The sequence below is a fragment of the Cydia pomonella genome, chromosome 21, assembly GCF_033807575.1.
Source record: "Cydia pomonella isolate Wapato2018A chromosome 21, ilCydPomo1, whole genome shotgun sequence".
Lineage (NCBI taxonomy): Eukaryota > Metazoa > Arthropoda > Insecta > Lepidoptera > Tortricidae > Cydia > Cydia pomonella.
Window position 1 is genome coordinate 7291253 of NC_084723.1, and position 23833 is coordinate 7315085.

General features: G+C 38.5%; 1 protein-coding gene across 1 annotated transcript; it reads left to right on the plus strand.

The window, feature by feature from the left end:
• The first annotated feature begins 13120 nt into the window (after window positions 1-13120).
• Window positions 13121-21234, plus strand: LOC133529462 (uncharacterized). Its single transcript, XM_061867178.1, has 9 exons — window positions 13121-13230; window positions 13847-13908; window positions 14612-14837; window positions 15655-15869; window positions 17708-17956; window positions 18681-18725; window positions 19568-19725; window positions 20142-20261; window positions 21091-21234. The coding sequence occupies exons 1-9, from the start codon at window positions 13161-13163 to the stop codon at window positions 21194-21196; spliced, it is 1251 nt and encodes a 416-aa protein (XP_061723162.1). The 5' UTR covers window positions 13121-13160; the 3' UTR covers window positions 21197-21234.
• Window positions 21235-23833: the final 2599 nt, after the last annotated feature.

A 23833-nucleotide genomic window follows, 5' to 3' on the forward strand; every position in this document is an offset into this window, starting at 1 on the left:
CATTGCGGCTAGATTAACAGTAGCCCTCACACTAGGTCAAGCCTGTGTCGTGAGGACTTTGGTGAGACAGTAACAGCAAAACGAATTAACAACTAGTTGGTGCTATATAATACATGAGAAATTAAAAAATTACAAACTATGAGGTGATCAACTAAAATAATTAAAATAAGTTACATGCAGATAAAGACTATAAAAAGGAGAATGGGTGGATGCAGAACATTACTTAATATTAATAATGATGAATAATACTACTGTTTGTGCGTGTGTGTTTGTGCGTGTGTGTATGTGCGTGTGCGTGTGTGTGCGTGTGCGTGTGTGTGTGTGTGTGTGTAGGTGGGTGGGTGTGTGTCTGAGTGTATTTTACTGCAAAAGTTTCAATACCTCTTCAGTTTCCCTGTAAGAGAGAGAGGCTAACCATAGTACCGCGGGATCGTCCATACATAAAAGAGAAAACGTTTTTCCACTTCTAAATATTTTCCATTCTCCATGATTTTTTAATATGTTATTGACACATTGAAAAAATAAAGTTTATAGGTTCTTTTTTTTTTCAAAATTTGCAATACAACCTAAAATATATTATGCTGAACCGATCGACATGAAAATCAACGTGATTTGTTAAGATTTAGGTAGTGGAAAACGTTTTCTCCCGAAATGGAATTTCATGGAAAAACAACCGTTATTTCGCTAGGATCACAAAGCTATTCTTCCCTCTTAAGAACATTGAGTAATAAAATAAATTAATAATCCCTAATCTGAACGGGAACTTTCTAAGTGGAAAGCATGAGAATTTTCTCATTCAAATTTCAAGAAATTTTGGAAATTTTGAGAATAATCTTCAACTTGCTTTAGTTTCTGTATATTAATAGCAATTAGCATCACAGCAGCAGCGAGAAACGAGCAATGCCACTGTCAATCTTCTTGATTAAGGTCCATCTCCGCACGCAGCTCGCTAAGAACTGAGGGACGGCCGTGCGTGCCCGGGATCGCAGAAATCATTGTTATTATTAACTCCTTGTAAAAATGCATGTAAAAAAATATTTGTTGTAATTTAAATTTTAATAGTTGTATGAAAAAAAAAAATGTGAATTATATATATTTTTTTTTTAATAGCCTACATTGTGTCCCTCCCCCAAGGCCTCCCCTGTTTTCCGCCACTCGTCACGGCTTTGTGCATGCTCCCGCCAGTCGCCACACGAAATGAAATGAGTCCAGGTCGTCTCGCCATCTCGTTTTTGGCCTTCCTCTGCCTCGGGTGATTTGTGGTGCCCATTCGGTCGCTATTTTGGCCCATCTGTCCGGGTGCATCCTACAGATGTGCCCCGCCCAATCCCATTTGAGCTTGGCGGCCTTCACACTCACATCTGCGATACTTGTTTTGGAGCGCAGCTCTTTGTTCCTTATCCGATCGATTCTACGGACTCCGAGTATGCTCCGCTCCATTGCTCGCTGGCAAATCTTGAGTCGGGACTTTTGAGCTTCTGTCAATGACCAAGTTTGGGCGCCGTAGGTTAAGATAGGCAGGATACACATGTCGAAAAGTTTGCGTTTTAGTGTTAGTGGAAGGTTGCCCTTCATTAACGCCTTCATGGATCAGAAGCTCTTCCAGGCGTTTTCGATGCATCGATCGACTTCCTTGGACTGCCTGTTATCGAAGGATGCTATCTGGCCCAGATAGGTGTATTCATCAACATATTGTATATCCTGCCCATCTACCGTGACCCCACGTTTCGCGCCATTGGTCATTAACTGGGTTTTTGTCCTGTTCATTTCGAGTCCGACTTCAAGACTTGTCGTGCTAAGGTCTTGTAGCATTTCCTTTAGATGGGGTGCAGTGTGGGAGAATAAGAAAATGTCGTCGGCGAAACGCAGGTTTGTCAACCTTTTTTCGCCGACGTCAATGCCCATTGTTTCCCATTTGGTCGCCAGCTTATGGAAGATTTCCTGTAGGCAAGAGGTAAACAACTTTAGAGACAGCGGGTCACCCTGTTTGATTCCTTTTTGGATGCAGAATTTAGGACCGGGAACATGCAGTTTCATACTTGCAGTACTTTTGTGGTAGATGCCTTCAATGAGCTCAACATAAGTGTTATTGATTTGTTGTTCACGCATAGCAGAAAATACAGCAGAGTGTTTAACACTGTCAAACACCTTACTGTAATCCACAAATGCAAGGTAGTTATTATAATAGAGTTGAATATTATATCCGCTTTATGTGGCTTCGTATGCGGCAAAGGGTTAAGTTATTTTACATAAAAATAAAGTCAAAGATCAAAAATAACATTATGCAAGTTTTTTATGGTGCGTTTAAAATCTACGTTCTCGATTTTTTTTCTGTCGAGCGTAAATTATTTAATCAGGTTTCGAATCGATGAAGTTATTGGAGAAATGCCTCAAGATTGCTGTTCATATTATTTGGCAACCGTATATTATTGTTAGGGCCCGGATTTATGAGCGTGGCTATTGACGGATTGTTGAGAGAGCACCGCTTTTTATCGATATTATCAGTATATTACTCTATCAATGAGTACACCAATACCAAGTAGGTAAAACAATATTGATAAATAACGGTACTCTCTCCTTACAATCGGTTAATACTTACCCGCACCCAAAAACCCGGGCCCGGACCCATTGTCTACGTCACTAACATAAAATTGTAACAGCTACACTGCTGCAATCTTAACACGTTATTTTCTAGTTAGGGAATCTAGCAGAGTAATTAAATTAAGGGTGAGCTTACACCACAACCAATTCATTCACGGCTTCTGACATTTTGCCCGAGTCAAGTCACAAACGCCCCAGCTCGCTGTGACAACATTAATTGCTTGGCCTAGACTTACTAACTAGAAACGGTTTTCAATTTAACTTGCGACACTGTTAACTGAACGGTAACTGTTACGAACTTTTGACCCGAGTTCAACTGACAGTTAGCGAAGTTTTTACTCAAGGTGCGGTTTAGATTTAGACTGCAACAGCATTCTGCTACTGACTTGTAGTTGCTGGCTGTATTACTGCAGAAAACGTCAAATTTAATAAAAAATTATAATATCTTTAATTTTTGGATAACATTTGCTTGTTAAAATGACCTTAATAACATTAATTGCTTGGCCTAGACTTGCTAACTGGAAACGGTTTTCAATTTAACTTGCGACACTGTTAATTGAGCGGTAACTGTTACGAACTTTTGACCGGAGTTAAGCTGACAGTTAGCGAGAAGACCTCTCCTTATACCACGTTCGAAATCACCAACAGTGTATAATATTTTACAGATTTAGGTCCGAATATGTTTCAACTTTTACCAAAAGTCGAGAACAAAAATCAACCATTTTTTTTCTTTATATTGTGGTGGCAAACAAGCATACGGCCCGCCTGATGGAAGGTGGTCACCGCAGCAATATCTCACATGCAAGTTAGTGACTCACTACCGCCCATGATCTTTATTCTTTATTCTTTCTTTATTGCATCCATGGTTTGTACAGGTGTTACATACTCGTAGTAGTTGTGAGTTTCACATGGACCCTGATAGGGTACAGCAATAGTCTTAAATCTATGTTATGTACTTAATCGAGGTTTTATAACAATGGTTAGTTGATTTTATACTATACTATTCTATACTAATTCCAATTTTAAATTTTATGTCGACAATCTTGGTAAGCGAAGGTGACATTTTTAATACAACGCACGAGTTAACTGTTAGTGAAGTCAGTTTCAAGGTCATTGGCTATTGTCACTGTCTTGAGACAGGTGTGATCGCCATTACACTTCAGTGAACATTATGAAGGTTTCCAAAGAGGATCTTTTTTTCGGCACACGACCCGTAATAAAGATAAGCCGAAAGATTGTGCCCGTATCCACACTTTTAAAAATATTTTCACAACGTATATTATAACAGAACCTAAAATAAGTGTTACCTTATGAGACAGCAATGAACTGTATATTTCAGATATTTTAAGTATCATACTAAATAGACAGGTCGATAGGTATGTGAAATTCAGAAATAATGTTTCACAGAGGTATCATAAAGTGTGAAAATATGGAAAACACCGATGTTTATGACTAAGAGTATTACATATTGAGCCGCGTGATCATACATTACTGGTCAGGCTTTATCTGTTTAGGTTCTAGTGATACAATCAAAGCAAAAATAGCATTGTACTAAAACCTATCCGTAGCATAACGAAAACTTTTATTCAATCCTAACTACATTTTGGAATTACTCGTTTCTCCGTTGTCGTTTGTACCACGACGCAGAAAAATGTATCTGACACAAAGATCCCATGCCTTAGGCCCTTTTGGATACAAAGAGTATTGTAACTTTGAAGAGTTTAAAGCGAAAAAATCCCAAGTTGATTCTGAGGGTAGTTTAAATTCAAAGCTTTTCACTTTGTTTGGAAACTATGCGGGCTTTTTAATCGCATTAAATGGGCTTTTGGAGAAGTTTTTAAAAATTGAAAGCCGTTGCAATTGCGACGGTCCTTTCAAAGGCTCGAAGTTTAAGTTTTGTTGCTTGTAGATGCTTATTTGCTTTTTCGTTTCATTTTTGAATTGTGAACGTAAAAATACTCCATTCAGAGGCCCATTTCTCTAACGGTATTAGTCTAATATTATTAGTGTGTTGCCATGGTAACTCAAATGATTTGGCAGTTCCTGGACTAATAATATTAGTCTAAACAGGGGCCTATTTCTCGAACGGTATTAGTCTAATATTATTAGTGTGTTGCCATGGTTACTCAAACGATTTGGCAGTTCCTGGACTCATAATATTAGTCTAATACAGGGGCCTATTTCTCGAACGGTATTAGTCTAATATTAATAGTGTGTTGCCATGGTGACTCATACGATTTGGCAGTTCCTGGACTAATAATATTAGTCTAATACAGGGGCCTATTTCTCGAACGGTATTAGTCTAATATTATTAGTGTGTTACCATGTTAACCCTTAGGTTTTGACAGTTCGTGTACTAATAATATTAGTCTAATACCGTTCCAGGAATGGGCTCCCGTACTGGGACCGTAGCTGATATAACTATCGTTTATTAGGCCTCAGTGTCATGTTGATTAGCTTCTTTAATACAACTGAATCTCGATCTCGCTGTCGCAACAGATGACGATGATGGTGAGTTAGAGTCAGACCAAGACAAGTCTGCAACGATTTAGATAGCACGCAGTGCAAGTGTTATTTATACATCATAATTTCATAGAAGTTTAAAATAACACTTGTGCTATCAAAATCGTTGCAGACTTGTCTTGGTCTTGATTGTATTTAATGTTTTTCGATTCTCATAATTTATTTGTGATAAAAGTTAATAATTCATATGTGGGCATATATGGGCTGCCTCTAACGTAGTCCTTACCTACTTCTTTTATCTCGTGACGTACTGACGGTTGTTAATTTTATTGTACTAATTTTTACTATTATATTATTTGACTACATGAACCTAGACTTCATTTATTGCTCTTGTTGCCATGGTTGCCATGTTTGCCATGATACACCATGAGCCGCCAAACACAAAGTCTAAAATAACTACGTTTCTTATAGTCATTGTCCTAATAGACTAGGTGTTTACTTTCATCTTAATTAAGCCGCCTACATGTTTCTCATTGCTTTCTTTCTATAATAAAACGTCAATTAATACGTTAACGTATACGTATACGTATACGTTAAAACTAGAATAGGTATTGCCAAGAGCGCCTTTCAAAATATGAAGAAACTGTTGACCAATAGGAAGTTTAATTTAAAGTTAAGGTGGCGAATGGTGAAATGCTATATTCTTCCAATCCTCATGTATGGCTCCGAAAGCTGGACGCTAAGGAAAAAATTGATCTGTAAATTACAGGCTTTTAAAATGTGGATCTATCGTAGAATGCTTAAGATAAAATGGACCGACAAAATCAGTAACGAAAGAGTCATATTATTAATGAAGAAAAAGGTGGAAGTCGTAACAACTATTAAAGAAAGGAAAGCTACATATTTCGGACATATATATAGAAACTCAAAATATGACTTATTAAAACTAATTATTGAAGGGAAGATTGAAGGGAAAGGAGGACGTGGGAGAAGGAGAATATCATGGACAAGGGACATAAGAGACTGGTTGGAAGTGGGCAGTACAGAGAAACTAATTCGCATGACTTCAGATAGAATGGCATATAGACATAAGGTCGCCAACCTCCGGGATGGAGAAGGCACTTAAAGAAGAAGAATTAATACGTACATAAATTATTGTATTGCTAGCTTCTACCCACGACTCTTTTCGCCCATGAATTCGACTGCGTAGAATTAGCTCTTCTATCCCGCTTTATTAGTAATTCTTCCCTTTTAAACAATGATTGGGGGGACGGCATGATTTCCATGATAAAAACATTCCTTTGTCGTTTCCTGGGACTCAAACTATGCTATCTCCAAACCAAATTTCAGTGGTTTAAAGCGAGGCTTAGACTAGCAAGAACTAGCATGCGATTTACGTTACATTGCCGGTTAATAAGGTAAACTGCATTCGAAAGCTTGATCTGTACCCCTAGTGTAAATATTTTCTACAGCGAAACGTGACGTACGCGTTTGCGTTAAGTGTCATTTTGTATGAGATTTTTGACTTTCCAAAACGTCCCGCTTGGCGCGCTGTTCAAAAACCCATACAAAATGAGACTTAACGCAAACGCGTACGTCACGTTTCGCTATCGACTAAAATTACACTAGGGGTACAGATACCTATCGTAATGTAATGAAAATTGCTTGTAAGTTCTTGCTAGTCTAAACCTCGCTTTCTTAAAAGTGGATGACCGCGCGAAACGGCCATTTGATACAAACGTAGTCCCCGTTTTATTTTATTATTATAAGAATTAGGAGTTGTAAACAAATTGTATGGGATTTGTTTTTCACTCCTAACTTTTAAAATAGTCAAGAAATTGAAAAAGTCAAACCACATTGTGTAATAATTATTTGTTTTACAAGGAGGCAAAGTTGTTATTTAACCGGTCGTGCTATTTGATACCCGAGTAAGCGAAGGATTCAAGAAGTGGAATCTTCAGCGTTGCGAGGGTTAAGTTATTTGTACTCTTCGACTATAATTCAACCATTAAGATTTCGTATACAAACTATAATTGCGTAATTTTCATATATAGGCTCCCTATAAGATTCATTTCGATACGCTGTAGTCAACTGAAAAAAAATTGACTAATCTATGGCTTTCGCGCTACCATAGAAAAGACTAAACGGGCGCGGGGCGCGGAGCGGGAGTCGCACGTTTTATAGTAAAAAAATTATTACTTTAGATGACTCGTAGAATCAGTATTGTATACAATAGTGATATAATCAAGCTTTGCGATCTCGTACCGTACTTAGGCAACTCAGCAAGCTTCGTTGCCTAAACACGATACTCGACTGAAAAGCTCTCTATTATATCACGTTGTATAAAATACTATTTAAATTTACCCCCGACGTTTCGAAGCGTGGTCCCCGTGGTCTCGGAGAGGACTCCGAGACGGAGATTAAGTCCTGTTTTGTTAAATGATATAGAGTAAAAATCGTGAAAGTTTAAATCGGTATTTTATTTTGGAGCTTTAAAACAATATAAAAGAAAAAAGATTAAATGGACATCTCTGTGATTGTGTAATTAAACCATTTGTCACTCCGGTCCTAATAAATAAGGGACCCAACTGGGCATGTATTCCTGACACATACCGAGATTCGGACTTTAAAATAATCTAACATGGCCGATTTTTAGAGCGCACAAAACTGGGCCATAACTGCGAAAATCGAAGGTCGTCAATTGCGGGAATTTTTTTCTGTCACTCTAATGACGTCTTAGTGTGTTCCCGGAGCACTTATGAAATCACTTCGATCTTGCAAATTGGTTATTTATCTTGAGATATGGATAAAATTTAACTAGTTTGAAGAGCTCTGCGTTGGCTAAGAGTGTAAACATGCTAAATATATTTTAAAAAATAAAGAATCTTGTATTTATTTTTATAGACATTATGGTTTAAAATCAATTAATTTTAAAAATGAATTATGCAGGTTTACACTTAAGCAAAGTCTGGCTCATTATGAGCGGAATAAATACAATTACTAAACTTGTCCCGAAAAATGTATGTAATTTTCCCATAAAAATCTAGATACCTACTTTTACGTTGAGTTACAAAAATACATATACGTTTTCGTAGCACGGGAGAAGATTTTTTAGTATATCTACGGTGAAATTGCGCTTATCAAAACCAAATGAAAAAAAAGTTCGATAACAATATAAAAATAGCATTATTAAGGTTCTTATTATTATTATTACGAGCCTATTGTGTCCCACTGCTGGGCAAAGGCCTCCCCCCTCTTCTTCCACTCATCCCGGTTTTGAGCTACGACCGGCCAGTCCCTCAAAAAGGAGTCTAAGTTATCCCGCCATCGCCGACGAGGTCTGCCAGATCCCCGGTTTGACTAGTGGGGCACCCACTTCGTGTTTATCTTGGCCCACAAGTCATTCGGCATGCGGCAGACATGCCCAGCCCAGTCCCACATTAACTTGGCCGCTTTTCGAGCTACATCTACAATATGAGTTTTAGAGCGCAGGTTCTTGCTCCATAATATTTATTTATTTATTCAACTATATAAACTGTGGAATGAGCTGTCGCCTGCGGTATTTCCAGACCGATACGACCTTTAAACCTCCAAGAAAAGAGCGCACTCTCATCTTAAAGGCAGGCAACGCACTTACAACCCCTCTGGTGTTGCGGGTGTCCATGGCCGGCGGTAATCGCTTACCGCCAGGTAAATCAGGCTGCGTTTGCAAAAAAATATAGATTATATGTATTGCACAATTTAAAAAAAATCCTTGGTTCATTTTTACACTGGTTCGTTTGAATGGTGTGTGCGACATGAATGGGCATGTCACAGGTAAATTGTGTCTCGCCTGACACAGGCTAAATGATTTAGACACAATTTGCTGCCCTTGTTTCTCTTATTGTCTAAAACGTGTGTGAGAGAGATACAAGGCAATTTAAATAATTTGTACAAAAGTGTTTTGATTAAATTGTTTTGAATAAAGTGGTTTGAATAAACAGTTAAATTAAAACATTGCCATCGATGGATGTCGCAGCTGGTTTATTTTTCAATATTTGTTTACTGACCTTAAATGTAAACCGTGGTCTACATTGTTTGAAAATCTCTATTGAACGTCCTGCTTTGATACAAACTATGTCCGGGGACAAAAACGTTAAATCTTCTTATGTTATTCATTTTCAATCCGATTTTATCTGAGTACTAATGAAACCCTACAAGCATAAGCTCAGATTATTCGCGAGAAGTATTCATAATTTTCATTTTTTGGTTTTTAATAATTATAATATATATATCGCTCTTCTTTCTCCGCCCGATATACCAATTTTCACTTGCATTGGACATCATGTATTAAGAGTCCTTATTCCTACAGACGAGCGTATTTTGTAAAATGCTTCCTTTTTCATTCAAGATTACGACGTAACTATTAGTATTTATTCAAAAACTGGTAACGTACTTAAATAATCGTTTCCTAAACTAGCGGCTCCAACAGTTCAAATTTTCATTTTCTCTTTTAAACCTCTTTTTTAATGAGTTTTTTTGGGAGTCTTTTCCAAATTTTGCAGTGAGATGTGGCGTTTCGGTTCTCAATTTTGCTGTAAACAAGAATCATTTGGTACATGAATGACTACAATTTGATTCAACATATCTCGTACGAGGGGCTGGAATGATTAACAATCGAAGATTCATTTGAAAAAACTGATAAAATATCTTCCGAGTTTTCTTAATTTTTTTGGCGAAAACAGGGTTTTATTATTATTTTTTTTCCGCAAATTGTATGCATATTTTGCTTTAAAAATAATATTATAGCAAACTGTAACTTTATATTAATCTATAAAAAAAATCATAACTATGAGACCTACATTGCCGTAAATTTATATTTTTTTAAAACACGTATAAATCACGCAGCATCGACGCCACGCTCTCATTCTGCGCGGAGCGCGCTTAGAGGACGGACCTGTGCTCGATTGTAAGGCATTCGTTGCGTTCGTAATCAGCTACGGAGTTCCGAGAAGTGCTATATACTGCGATTAGAAAATCTTAATAAAAGTTCATTTTTTAAACTATGCTTAACAACAGACTCTCGCTTATTGATGGATTTTCAGTGGTTTTTTTTTATACTACGTCGGTGGCAAACAAGCTTACGGCCCGCCTGATGGTAAGCAGTATCCGTAGCCTATGTACGCCTGCAACTCCAGAGGAGTTACATGCGCGTTGCCGACCCTAACCCCCTCCCACCCCTCGTTGAGCTCTGGCAACCTTACTCACCGGCAGGAACACAACACTATGAGTAGGGTCTAGTGTTATTTGGCGGCGATTTTCTGAGAAACGCATTTTTACTTGAAATTACGTTAGGGTTTGCATTATTATTTTTGACCCGGATGAAGTCCAAGTTCTCATGATGGAGTCCCCAGTCAGTAATATTACCCTGACGAACACCATCGATCTAGATGAGGTCCAGGGTCTCATGATGGAGTCAGGAGTTGGTCACCAGGACTCTTAATCTACTTATCATAATTCCATCGTGTTTGGGCTCAATAGATTTGCCCTGACGAGCACCATCAATCTAGATAAAGTCCAGGGTCTCATGATGGAGTAAGGAGTTGGTCACTAGAACTCCTAATCTACTCATTATAATTCCATCGTTTTTGGGCTCAAAAGATTTGCCCTGACGAGCACCATAGATCTAGATGAGGTCCAGGGTCTCATGATGGAGTCAGGAGTTGTTCACCAGAACTCCTAATCTACTCATCATAACCTCATCGTGTTTGGGCTCAATAGAGTTGCCCTGACGAGCACCATCAATCTAGATGAGGTCCAGGGTCTCATGATTGAGTCAGGAGTTGGTCATTAGAACTCCTAATCTACTCATCATAACTCCATCGTGTGTGGGCTCAATAGATTTGCCCTGACGAACACCATCGATCTAGATGAGGTCCAGGGTCTCATGATGGAGTCAGGAGTTGGTCACCAGAATTCCTAATCTACTCATCATAACTCCATCGTGTTTGGGCTCAATAGATTTGCCCTGACGAGCACCATCGATCTAAATGAGGTTCAGGGTCTCATGATGGAGTCAGGAGTTGGTCACCAGAACTCCTAATCTACTCATCATAACTCCATCGTGTTTGGGCTCAATAGATTTGCCCTGATGAACACCATCGATCTAGATGAGGTCCAGGGTCTCATGATGGAGTCAGGAGTTGGTGCTAGAACTCGCGGTAGGCCTCCTGGTGACCAACTCCTGACTCCATCATGAGAACCTGGATGGACTTCATTCGGGTCAAAAATAATAATACAAACCCTAACGTGATTTCAAATAAAACTGAAACTCTATAGCACTAATGTGCGCAAACGATTGGCATCTTGACTAGGCAGCATGGGTGCGTAGCCACCATGCCAAACATTTACGATACGACAAGGAAACACTATCTGTCTCTCTATCGCACTAATATGTGCAATCGATTGGCTTCTTGGCTAGGTATCATGGGTGCGTAGCCAACATGCCGATCGTTTACGATACGACAACGAAACACTACTGTCTCTCTATCGCACTAATATACGCAAAAGATTGGTATTTTGGCTAGGCACCAAGCAAGTGTGTGGCCAACATGCCAATCGTTTACGATACGACAACGAAACACTATCTGTCTTTCTATCGCACTAACATGCGCAAACGATTGTCATGTTGGCTAGGCGCCATGGGTGCATAGCCAACATGACAATCTTTTACGTCACGACAACAAAACACTATCTGTCTCTCTATCGCACTAATATACTTTATTTATACCTGCAGTCATTTACTAACTTTTTCATTTTCCATTGGTGTGAAAGAGACAGAATAAAGAGCATGGGTTATAGTACACTCTGTAGTCTGTACACTTAGTAGTAGTGTACATAAAAAAAAACTACTGTGCATATAAAATAAAATTAAGAGTGCCCATATGATATCATATAACACTAAAATTAATGTTGCTTGAAATTATATTGAAAACTATCAAGATTATTCTAGTCTGCATTGAAACGCGCGTCGCGTTGCCGGCGCTCGCGTACCGAGCGCCAACGCCATCTATCGAGCATTATTTCGTGAAATCGAATAACGCTCCAAGGAATAAGGGCTCTTAATTATGTAGGTATAAAATTTAATTTCACATTTCAACTGAATGTACACTTCAACAGGGGAGCAAACCATTATTTGGAATAACGTGTATCACGTGTATGTAATATTTTGCATTTAAAGTCTCAATTTAGCGATTTGTTGTAAAAGAAAATTAATTACCAAATAAGTCAAAAGATGGCACTTTGTTCCCAACGAGTATTTTCTACAACGCGGTGTTAAGATTTTTCCGAGCTTATATATAGGGTCCGAGGAACAATAGGTCGTCAGTACTCAGGGTAAAGAAAAACAAGACCGGTCGTCTCTGTTTTCCATGTCAAAAAAAAGGTCGTCAGTTCAAAATCGTATTAAGCAGTGAGTGTTGTATACAGTGTAAATAGTAAATAAAGTTGTAGTTATATATAGTCTGGTGTTATTTTTGGACCTCATAAGTCTCTGTTAAATAGTTCATTTAACAATACATGTTGGTTCGAAACCCTTTTATAGTTTTTATGTACTATGATTAAACTTTCCTGAGTGCTTTCCTAAATCGAGCGTTTACGAACTCGCAAATAAGTTAAAATACTTTCAGCGCTGAAATTTTCAAGCGCGTATAAGTTAAAATACTTTCAAACTTACAGTGCAGCGGAGTAGATGCAATCAAAAGTATTGATGCGAGTACTTCAGCTCGATAGCTCTTGAATTTTACATGACGTTGCTTGTGCAATGTAAAATGGGGATTGGGGATGTGATCCCTTTCAAATTAGGATACCTACAGTTTCCTTTTTAAACGAAAGCTTATCTACATTTTGAGTACCCAAAAATAAGTATACTAAAAAATAAATATTTTAGGATAATTTTACGTTTAAATCATGAGAAATGTATACAGCGGTGCCGCGGGCGACCGGCTAGCGGATTTCATATTCAAATAACTTACAAAATTTGATTAAAATTTCAATCGTGCATCAAAGTCAAACGTCATTCAGCCGTGAGATGAATTGAGATAACATGTTCAGTAATAATGAAGTTTTTATATAAACACACGTCAAGTTTGCAATACATTTTCATATTGATACTAATTATTTTACAATGTAAGTCTCTGTGGGTCTTTTGCCTGATCTTATTCAGTTGTTTTTTTTTTTACCTTTATTTGACGTAAAACCACTGAATTCTTATTTCTTTGTCTAAAGGCACTAAAGGAGCATTCCATGAAAGTGGTTTTCTTTTTATAAAATTTGTATTTTCAACAAAATCCATGCCTAATTATGTAATATTGGCGTAATTATGAGAACGAGTCGCTTACGTAATGTTTCCTTTAATGCAGAATTTGTTTGTTAACTTACGCGACTTATAAGCGACTTAGTTTTTTTAAGAATATAAGTACAAGCGGCTTTAAGACGATACTAATAATATGCCATAAAACGACTCGCCAAAAAGTACCAGACTTGCAAAATAAAAACACAATTTTGAAAATTTGAAGGAATGTTCCTGCAAATTATTAACCTGATTTGATATTTATAATATTATTAATAAATGACTACGTCTATTATATGTGTCGATATTTAGCAATTTATAGTCTACTTTCCTAATCTTAACTTTCGGTGAGAGTTACGCGTTTTTTCTTCTACGGTATCATCTTACTTATCAAATGGCCTGACTGTAAATAAGTTCAGGAAAATTGCTATTTTAAATAAACTATTGTTGCAGTAACCAAAGCAGACCGTAGGGTACTAGAAGGAAAGGAGCCGACAATCGACAGGAATTATGTGGTAAGTTATTGGTGATACAGTCAGTCTGAATGCACAATTGCATTAACAGTACTCATATTTTTTTTTTAGTACAATCTTTATTTTTAAGAAAAGACAGATACTCTTTGGGGTGGCCTGAGCTGCATAGCATGCTCTAGTTTTTTATAAAATTGTACTGGCGTTTTTGTTTCTAAAGTTAAAATTTTCTTCAAAACAAAAACACGTGGAATAGTGACCGAGTATTTTAATGCGTTTGTGACATTTATTGCATTAAATTAAGATTGCAGGCTGGGCTGATTGGGCTAGTCCAGCACTTGTCATATTATCTTATGAGACTTCTGGCCGAAGAGTGTGGTGTTTCGGCGGTTCCGGGGCAACCTGCCGAATCCTACGTCGAGTCAGACGACTGAACGCCGCGACGCTGTTATGTCGTCTCCCAAATCCAATGTTTAATTTTTATTTTGTTTTTATGTATTTTCATTGTATTATCTTTTATTTGTGACATTCCACGGATAAAGGTACCTTATGGTGGTCGGCGCTTACGCTGTTATTAACGACGCTCCATTACTAATGTAATGCCAAGCAACGTAAGCGCTAACTTGCATAAGGTATATTATCCTGTGGGACATCAAATTTTGTAGTTTCACAGTGCCAGTGTGGTGTTACTTATTTCAGTAACACAATAAATAATCTTCAGTGATTTTATGTTTCATTTTTTACATAGGTATACTTTATAAAAGCAGACGACTCGATCCAATACGACGCCTGGCTCTGCGGCGGTGCCATAGTCAGCCCCTGGTACATCTTAACCTCCGCCGCCTGCGTCGAGGACGTTAAACACATGTACGCCATCGCGGGCTACAAGAAATATGTGCATTATGAGCAGCTTAACTACGACGCGTGTGCTAATCATACCAAGAGGAAGATCATATTCAAATGCTTACCTAGAGGTGAGATATCTGGATGTCGTGGCCAGATCAAGGAATTTAAGGATTGAAAACAATATAAACTATTCATTCATTCATTTTAATCGCTTCACGAAATAGGTACTATTTCAGAATCGATCACTTCATGATACAGTTAGGTTAGGTTTGACTTTTTTACGATATGGCTAACCGATCATTTCATCAAATGATTGCCACATCATGAAATGATCAGTTCTAAATTCTAGTCACGACATATAGACAGACAGACACAAATGCATACTACAAGGAGCTCAACGAAGACCCGTGCACTCAGCGCACCAGGCGGAACATCGTATTCAAATGCTTAAGCTATCTTAGCTGAAAGAATCACTAAAAGTCATCCACTGATAAATAAAAAGACACTATCTCATTTTTTGGGGGCTTCCTGCTGCAAATACAATGGTTTTGCCAAGGTTCATGGGAAGTTGGGATCTGCTTGGCAACTATTTCCAAGAATTGGCGTTTCACGCACTAGTTTTTTACGAAAGCGACTGCCATCTGATCTTCCAATCCAGAGGGGAAACTAAGACTTATTTGGATTAGTCCAGTTTTCTCACGAGGTTTTCCTTTACCGAAAAGTGATTAGTAAATGTCAAATAATATGTACAGTCAGCTGCAAAAAAAGGTGACCCCCCCACATAGAAGTTTGTATGCAAGGTGCTAAATGAGTAGTATTGCTGCCTATTCTACGTTCCGCAAAATCATTGCAGAGTAGCCGGAGTTTGACGCCGAAACGCATCCAAAATCGCACGCTCTTGTCGCTAGGCTACCAGCACTCTTTCATTTTTAATATACATTTCAGATTACCAACTTGACTATCCAAGAGTAGAACGGTGGGCGAACATCGACCTGGCGCTAGCACAAGTGGAGAAGCCGTACGATTTCAACGACAACACATACTTGGACCATTGCTCGTACATACCCAACAAGATTGAGATCAACTATGACAATAGGCTGCAGGAACCGGGCACTAATGCTATTGTGTTTGGGTGGGGGCATGTGCAGAAATGGAGACAAGTGAGATTGTTTACTAATTTTACACCGTGTTTTTTTTATTTCCGTTAATTGTTTGGTTGAATTAAATGTAATGCCCGTGTTACAACAACGCTATATGCAACATTTAATAAAAATATATATATTTATTTAATTAACTAAATGGCAACCGGGCACTAATGCTATTGTGTTTGGGTGGGGGCATGTGCAGAAATGGAGACAAGTGAGATTGTTTACTAATTTTACACCGTGTTTTTTTTATTTCCGTTAATTGTTTGGTTGAATTAAATGTAATGCCCGTGTTACAACAACGCTATATGCAACATTTAATAAAAATATATATATTTATTTAATTAACTAAATGGCATTAGTTTCCTTAAACGTACTTACCCATACCCGGGAGTAACGGAATATGAAGGGGGTTGAAAGTTTTAGTTTCTGTTACTCCTAGCGAGTTTTACTTTTCAAGTATTCTTTTTAACGCTTTCATGAAAATGGCAATGAAAATTCGGTTCAAAATGAAATTTCCATTCCGATATTTCATTATACATAACGATCTTTTTGTAGAAAACTTCGGTGAAAGTTACCTCAAGAAATACTAGGAGTTTATTGTTTGGCGTGAAGTGTCAATGGACATATTTTGGTACATATGCTTATAAATATAAATAAATAAATATTATAGGACATTATTACACAAATTGACTAAGTCCCACAGTAAGCTCAATAAGGCTTGTGTTGAGGGTACTTAGACAACGATATATATAATATATAAATATTTATAAATACTTAAATACATAGAAAACACCCATGACTCAGGAACAAATATCGATGCTCATCACACGAATAAATGCCCTTACCAGAATTTGAACCCGGGACCATAAGCTTCGTAGGCAGGGTCACTACCCACTACGCCAAACCAGTCGTCATGCTTATGTTTCCGATTCCGGCCACAAGATGGCAGACCCTCCAACGCGCACAGTCCCCATCGGGTTTGAGATTTCCACTGTCCACCCTCACGTTGTGAATGTATGCGTGTCGCGAGTAAACCATTATTTCTCTTAGCCGCGATCTTTCGATAGATCTTTCTCTCTTATGTGGGTCACAGACATTTTAAAAAAGGTCACTTCTGTGGACAATATAATCAAAGTTAACGACTCTGGTACAGGATTTACTTTACATTGGACATTTCATACCATTAGTATAAACAACTAAATTAGCTCGAACCCTAGATGGCTCAACAATTAAAGTCCGTGACTGTATAGTCAGATGCAGAGAAACGTGACCCCTCCCTGCATAGACTGATTGTATGCAGGGGTGGTCACCTCTCTCTGCAGCTGACTGTACATAGATATCCCATTTTTATTATTTGAGTGTCAAATACTGAAAAATGGTATGTTAAGTAAAGGTGCCGCGTAAAAATTAGCTTTAGATTCCCATGATCGTGTATTCCCATCTGCGCCCGCCATAGAAGAGGCGGGCACAGGTGGGAATGATTTGTATGTAGCGCGTATTCCCATCTGTGCCCAGTGGGGACAGATGGGAATACACCTTTTATTTGCAATTTCTACAGGAAAGACGCGAACGAGTTTGCTAAAAAATCTGACAAGTGCGAGTTGGACTCGCCCACCGAGGATTCCGTACTTTTTAGTATTTGTTGTTATAGCGGCAATAAAAATACATCACCTGTGAAAATTTCAACTGTATAGCTATCACGGTTCGTGAGATACAGGCTGGTGACAGACAGACAGACAGACGGACGGACAGCGGAGTTATAGTAATAGGGTCCCGTTTTACCCTTCAAATATGTATGACCCTTGTATCTATATTTAACTCTTTAACCTGACAGTGTTTTCAAACTTCAGATGGACGACACATTAGATTATAACCAGGACTTCCTCCTCTACGGATCAGTCAAGCTCGCCCCGAAACAAGAGTGCATGGAAGACTTCGACAACGATATATTTAGAAGTATAATAGAAAAGTATATGATCTGCAGCTTCGATGAGGGTAATCTTGATGATGCGGGAGATATTATCGCAGATGGAGATAACGATGGACCTGAGAATTTTGCAAGAGACTGCGGGCCGGGGGCCTTGAGGGTAGGAAGCAAGGTAGGAAAGTGGAATAATGAATAACTCACACTAAGGGACACTTTTGAATGATTCACGGTTAGTTTCATTAGACTTACATGTATGGACCGTGGTTACCTTTTTAATCAAACACGCGTAGTGGCACTGTGTGTGTGGTGTGCTTGGATAGGCCAACAAGTGTTGAAACTGAACGCAGCCGACGCGCATGAATGGGAGTAGACTGAGCGCGGTCTACACAACTTTGACACCCACCCGCTATCTCCAGTTACCCGTGATAAAATTGCATGTAACTGCATCGAAATATCGGGAGCTCAAAAACAATATAAAATGTAATCACTGTCTATATCCCGGTCGATTTAAGTCTAGTCATACTGAGGCAGTTGCACCAACCACATTTGATGGACTGATCTTCATCACACATGAACTATTCCGAAATCACGAATTTTTATTCGGCTTCTCCATACATTTTGATTGATCAGATGTCGATGTTTTCTATGGAACAGCCAAAAAAATCGCGAATTCAGGGTTAGTCCCATAGTAAAAAGAGCTCGATTTAGCAAGTAGAAGCGAACCTTGCATTTAAAGCCTCATAGTGGGAGACATACTGTATAAATAAGCAACTGATATTTCGATTAAAGGTCCATAATTTCATTAGATTGAAGCTTTAAGCACTCCTGAACTCTCTGCTACCTTACCTACTCCCTTTTCTTTGAAACTAATGCTACAATGTATGTTTCCTTTGCAGTGCGTCTATTTAAGACATTTTACAAGGAAAAGAGGCATCTGTCAGGTAAGAAACTTTCACCTTTGGACGAGTAATTAAGTAATTAAAGCCGAAACACGCTAATAAAACGCGACGCGACGCCAACCGACGTATGAATCAAATTTATTTTCTATGATCAGAATCATACTATGAACACCGCACATGACTTCGCGATGGTCATAGAAAATAGTACAATAAAATTTGATTCGATTCAACACGCTTCGCGTTGGGCGGCTTCGCGTCGCGTCGGTTTTCGTCGCGTCGCGTTTTAATAATGTGTTATTCACCTCCTTACTCATAACACTTGACAAATCTTTGTTCATTTTTGTCCCTTCCCAACAAACACAAATTTTAAACTAGCTGAGGTAAGTTAAGGTAATCAAGGACTTGTTAGACTTGACAAGCGTGGGTATCTTCGAGAAACACCGGCTTCCGAAGGTGGGTATAAGAAGAACGTCGTGCGGCCGCTGCTGAGGGCTTATCGCAAATATATACCGAAGTTCGCAAATTGCGGGCATCTTTCTCTGTCACTCTAATTACGCCTTAATTGAAATAAAAGAGCAAAATGCCCACAATTTGTGAACTACGGTGTTCGCGGTAGGCCCTCTGAACACTATCGCGGAGTTCTGGCCTAAAGGTGTCGTGTTTCCGATGTTCCAGGGCAACTTACCGATCCCTACGCCGGATTAGACGGTCGTAGGCCAAATCGAATTAATTCGTGTTTTGTTTTTATTTGTTTTATTTTGTTTCTTGTATTTGTTTTATTCATTTTGTTGTTTTCACAATTGCTTGGTAGTAATACTGTAACAACGGTAACAACTAACTGTAACTAATTTTAATAATAAAATAATAATACTTATTAATTGTAGAACGATCACGGAGGTCCAATAATCACTTGGAGGGGTCCAAAAGAAGTTCTCATAGGCATTTCATCCGTATTCAAAGTTGATAACGGCACGCAGAACTGCGTACCTCCATTCCTATACACCAGCACACATTGCAATGGAGAATTCATCCACTGTCTCATGTAAGCATCATTAAACTACATTAGCTGCAGCGTACCATGAATGCCGTGTCGTGTGCAATATAACGACGCGTTCGATATCATTGTTGAGGTTGCCGCGGACCTACTGTAGCTATGTTTGCTGACACGCGTGCGGACGAATCCCATGCTGAGCAAGCATTGCGCCCCGTGTCGTGGTGCATTCCCATTTGTTCGCGCCCCATTTGACCGTCAGCATTCATGAGGCGGGGACAAATAGGAATGATTAATATCAAAACACCTATTCCCATCTGTGCCCGGCGGGGGCACGGGGAAAAATGTGAATATACCCGTGGCGGGCACGACAGTTACCACAGTGCTCCTGCCCGTCGTGGCAGAGAGATAGGACAGTAGGTACCCTGACCGAACCAGGCTAAGCAAACATTATTAATTTCCTCCAGGAGTTCGGCTGAGGATGGAAAAATGAACGAAGAAGATACGCGCAGATGTGACGCACTGGCAAAAGAAGGTGGTTTCAACATCATCAGACGAACCATTTCATGGATCGGCCATCCGGATGGGTACGTTTGCTTTTACCGTAGGTCCAAGAAACGCACACTCAGACCTCTTACCATGACTTTCGTTGTCGCGCTCGGCTCTATATAATTATATTAAACGCGACTTCAAGGAATGGAGTCGCGTGCGACAACGCAAGTCATGCTAAGCGGCGTGAACGCTTATAGCTTCAATAATTAAATATTAAACATGGTGTGAAAACCTAGAGAACAAAAACTACCTACTTACAACTCATTTTAATCAAGTGTGTTTAAGTAAGTAAGTAGAATTAGTTTCCTAGATACATAAACTTTTACATACCTGTACCCCTAGTGTAAATTTATTCGATAGCGAAACGTGACGTACGCGTTTGCGTTAAGTCTCATTTTGTATGGGATTTAGAAACAGCGCGCAAAGTGGGACGTATTGGAAACTCAAAATCCCGCGTACGTCACGTTTCGCTATCGAATTTTACACTAGGATACCTACATATGTTGAATTATAAGTAAAATTTTGGCACAAAATATTAACTTTTTCAATAAGCCAATAGCGATTATTTAAGCTTGCTAACAGATGTTCAACCTCTCATTCAATTAAATTAAAAATGCAAGTACCTTATAGTAATATTCCTTACAAAAATAGTCAACACATTTTTGGGCTACTCTGTATATGTATACCTAACCACCGACTCAGACAGCAGAGGAGAACCTACGCTTAGAGTCGTTTTTCTGGTGCTAAGGTTTGTATTATGAAAATATAACGTGGAAATATATGGGTAAACATCATGGGCATCTTTTCATCTGGAACGGCAGAGATGGATTATTGTTGGTAATGATTGATTTTCTATTATTACAGACCTGCATACAATGAAATCACAGCGAATTACCACAAGAAAGGAGATAAATCAGCGAACTCGAATGTAAAAATAAGACATCAAATTCCAATCCAAAGTCGAAGTTAAATTACCTAGTTCAATAAATGCTACCATTTTAGTTAAAATTTTATTAGTTACATAAAATTACATACCTAGATTGTTTATATGCGATACTCTTATTCACACTCATCCTAATTATAGGAAATATTTTGTTGTAATTAGCAGGGACCATAGTACACAGCACAAACAAAAAGTCGAAATTTCAAACAAATTTCCGCGTAATTAGTAAAATTTGTGAACTAGGGTATCGATATAAACTTAGCTTGTACCATCATGCCATCTTGTTCCTCGCGTTGTCCCGGCATTTTGTCACGGCTCATGGGAGCCTGGGGTCCCCTTGACAACTAATCCCAAGATTTGGTGTAGGTACTAGTTTTTACAAAAGCGACTTCCATCTGACCTTTCAACCCAGAGGGTAAACTAATAGGCCTTGTTGGGATTAGTCCGGTTTCCTCACGATGTTTTACTTCACCGAAAAGCGACTTGTAAATATCAAATGATATTTCGTACATGTTCCGAAAAACTCATTGGTACGAGCCGGGGTTTGAACCAGCAACCTCCGGATTGCAAGTCGCACGCTCTTACTGCTAGACCACCAGCGGCCAAGCATTAGCTTCACATGCTAACATCATGCCATGAAGTTTTAATTTCCCATGTATCCAAATAATTACAGGCGTACATAGGCTACGGACACTGCTTGCCATCAGGCGGGCCGTATGCTTTATTTGCCACCGACGTAGTATAAAAAAATTTAGAATTTAGCAATTTTCGCATAATATCAAAATCTGAAGCGTGACTTGTATTTTCTGATTCAATTATTTATTTTTTGTTGTACCTTTAACATTTCTACGTCAATTTCGAACTAGATGTGCAAGTTGCGGAAGGTTTCAAAAAACTCGAAAAAGTTTCTATACATTTCAAGAAAATTTCACAGAAAACAAAGGAAACTTTTATTTTGGAAATGGAAATTTCTATTCCTGTACAAAAATAAGAAAAGTTTTCGAAAATTTTCGGACGACACATTAAGTATAATATATTTCTGAGGGGCTACAAAGTCTCCATTTTCGAATACTAAGAGTGGGTGTATTCCCATTTGTCAGAAAGGAATTTTCATATAAATAATTTTCATTTGTTCCCGGCTCATGTATGGCAGCGGTCAACGTGACCGGACAGGACGGGAACAAATGGGAATACAAAAGTGGTGAGGAATATCTCCCTAACCATTTAATTACATGCATCTATGTGCTTCCTATACAGGATGTTTATTTAGTATAGGTCTATACTTATAAGTTGCTCAGTATGACTACTGAGCAACTTTTACTATGGGTGCAACCCCGAAATCGCGAAAAGAAATTGGCTGTTTCGTATATTTTGTTCAGTTCAAAAAATTCGCGGTTTTTGGGGTTGATCCCATAGTAAAAGTTACTCAGTATGACCTATATATGCAGCCCGTAAATTATTGCTGGTGACTATTTAGACACCTTGTATAATAAGCATCTCGGAGACAAAGTAATTTTCAGTTTCTGCCTACCTACAGTAACAGATAATTTTGGGGATAAATAATGCGAAGATCAATTTTATAAATTAGTATCTCTTATATTTAAGGGTAAGTTCAGCTTTGTGCATTGTATATATTTTGTTTGTAATCTGTTTTATGTACCTATACCTAAATTCATTTCTCAAAAGCTTTTTACTCGTCGAATGAACGTAATCAAAACTCTCATCACAATGGCATTCTAAAGAAAATAATTCCCTACATACTTTTAGCGACAAGCGACAAAACCCATCGATTTCCCTGAAGTAATGGTTCGAATTTTCCCGACTGCGAAAGCCGTGCCTTTGTGCTCCTTATCGGCCCGGTCCAGCGTGGTTCTGAATTCTTTCGAAATTTTAACGTATTTTTGTTTCTTTTTTAATAACACCTGAAAGGCGTCTAACGCCAATACATTACGTACTTGCTTTAATAGAACCGTAGGCACTTGGCGGACATGGAATAATATGCAAATTATTAAATACGTATCTAGTGACGACATGTATGTACGTGTATAGGGTCGGAGCAAGCTAATTTCTGCATAGAATTTTCAATGACTAAGTGTGGCAATGTAATCATCAATGTCAAATTTCTAATATAACTTGACGTTTATAATGACACCACCTGACTTTGTTTCTTCATGCTTGGTGTCTTTACCGATTTATTTTCTTCGCTTTGCTTTAGGTACCTATTAAGTAGTAGGTATCTACGCTTATGCCGCTAGTAATAAAACATCTTACCTATATTGTAGCATAACGTATCATAAACTTAAATTCAAATACGAATCAGCAGAAAATATCCATACTTACACATTAGTCCATAAAACCTACCCACATCATTCGCCAACCGCTCTTTCCAGATTAAAAACATAACTTTGGCGAACAGGCGAGCAGAGTTGCCAGATACTTTTTTAAGAAATCTGCAGAGTTTTCAATTGGTGTGTTTCCATTTGTCTCCGCCCCACGTGATCGTCGCCTTACATGAGGTGGGGACAAATAGGATTGATTTAAATGAAAAGTTGAAAACACCTATTCCCATCTGTGCCCGGCGGGGAATTTGAATAAAGTGACAATTACATCCACACTTTATCAGGCATGATATCAGAACCGATTTCGATATCAGCACATCGTTTA

Bases quoted from the DNA above. Each gene is read 5' to 3' on its own strand.
- LOC133529462 (XM_061867178.1), top strand. From the start codon at position 13,161: ATGAAGTTTTTATATAAACACACGTCAAGTTTGCAATACATTTTCATA. The intron at 13,231-13,846 runs GTAAGTCTCTGT...CTATTGTTGCAG, and splicing joins GATACTAATTATTTTACAAT to TAACCAAAGCAGACCGTAGG. The intron at 17,957-18,680 runs GTAGGAAAGTGG...TTTCCTTTGCAG, and splicing joins CCTTGAGGGTAGGAAGCAAG to TGCGTCTATTTAAGACATTT.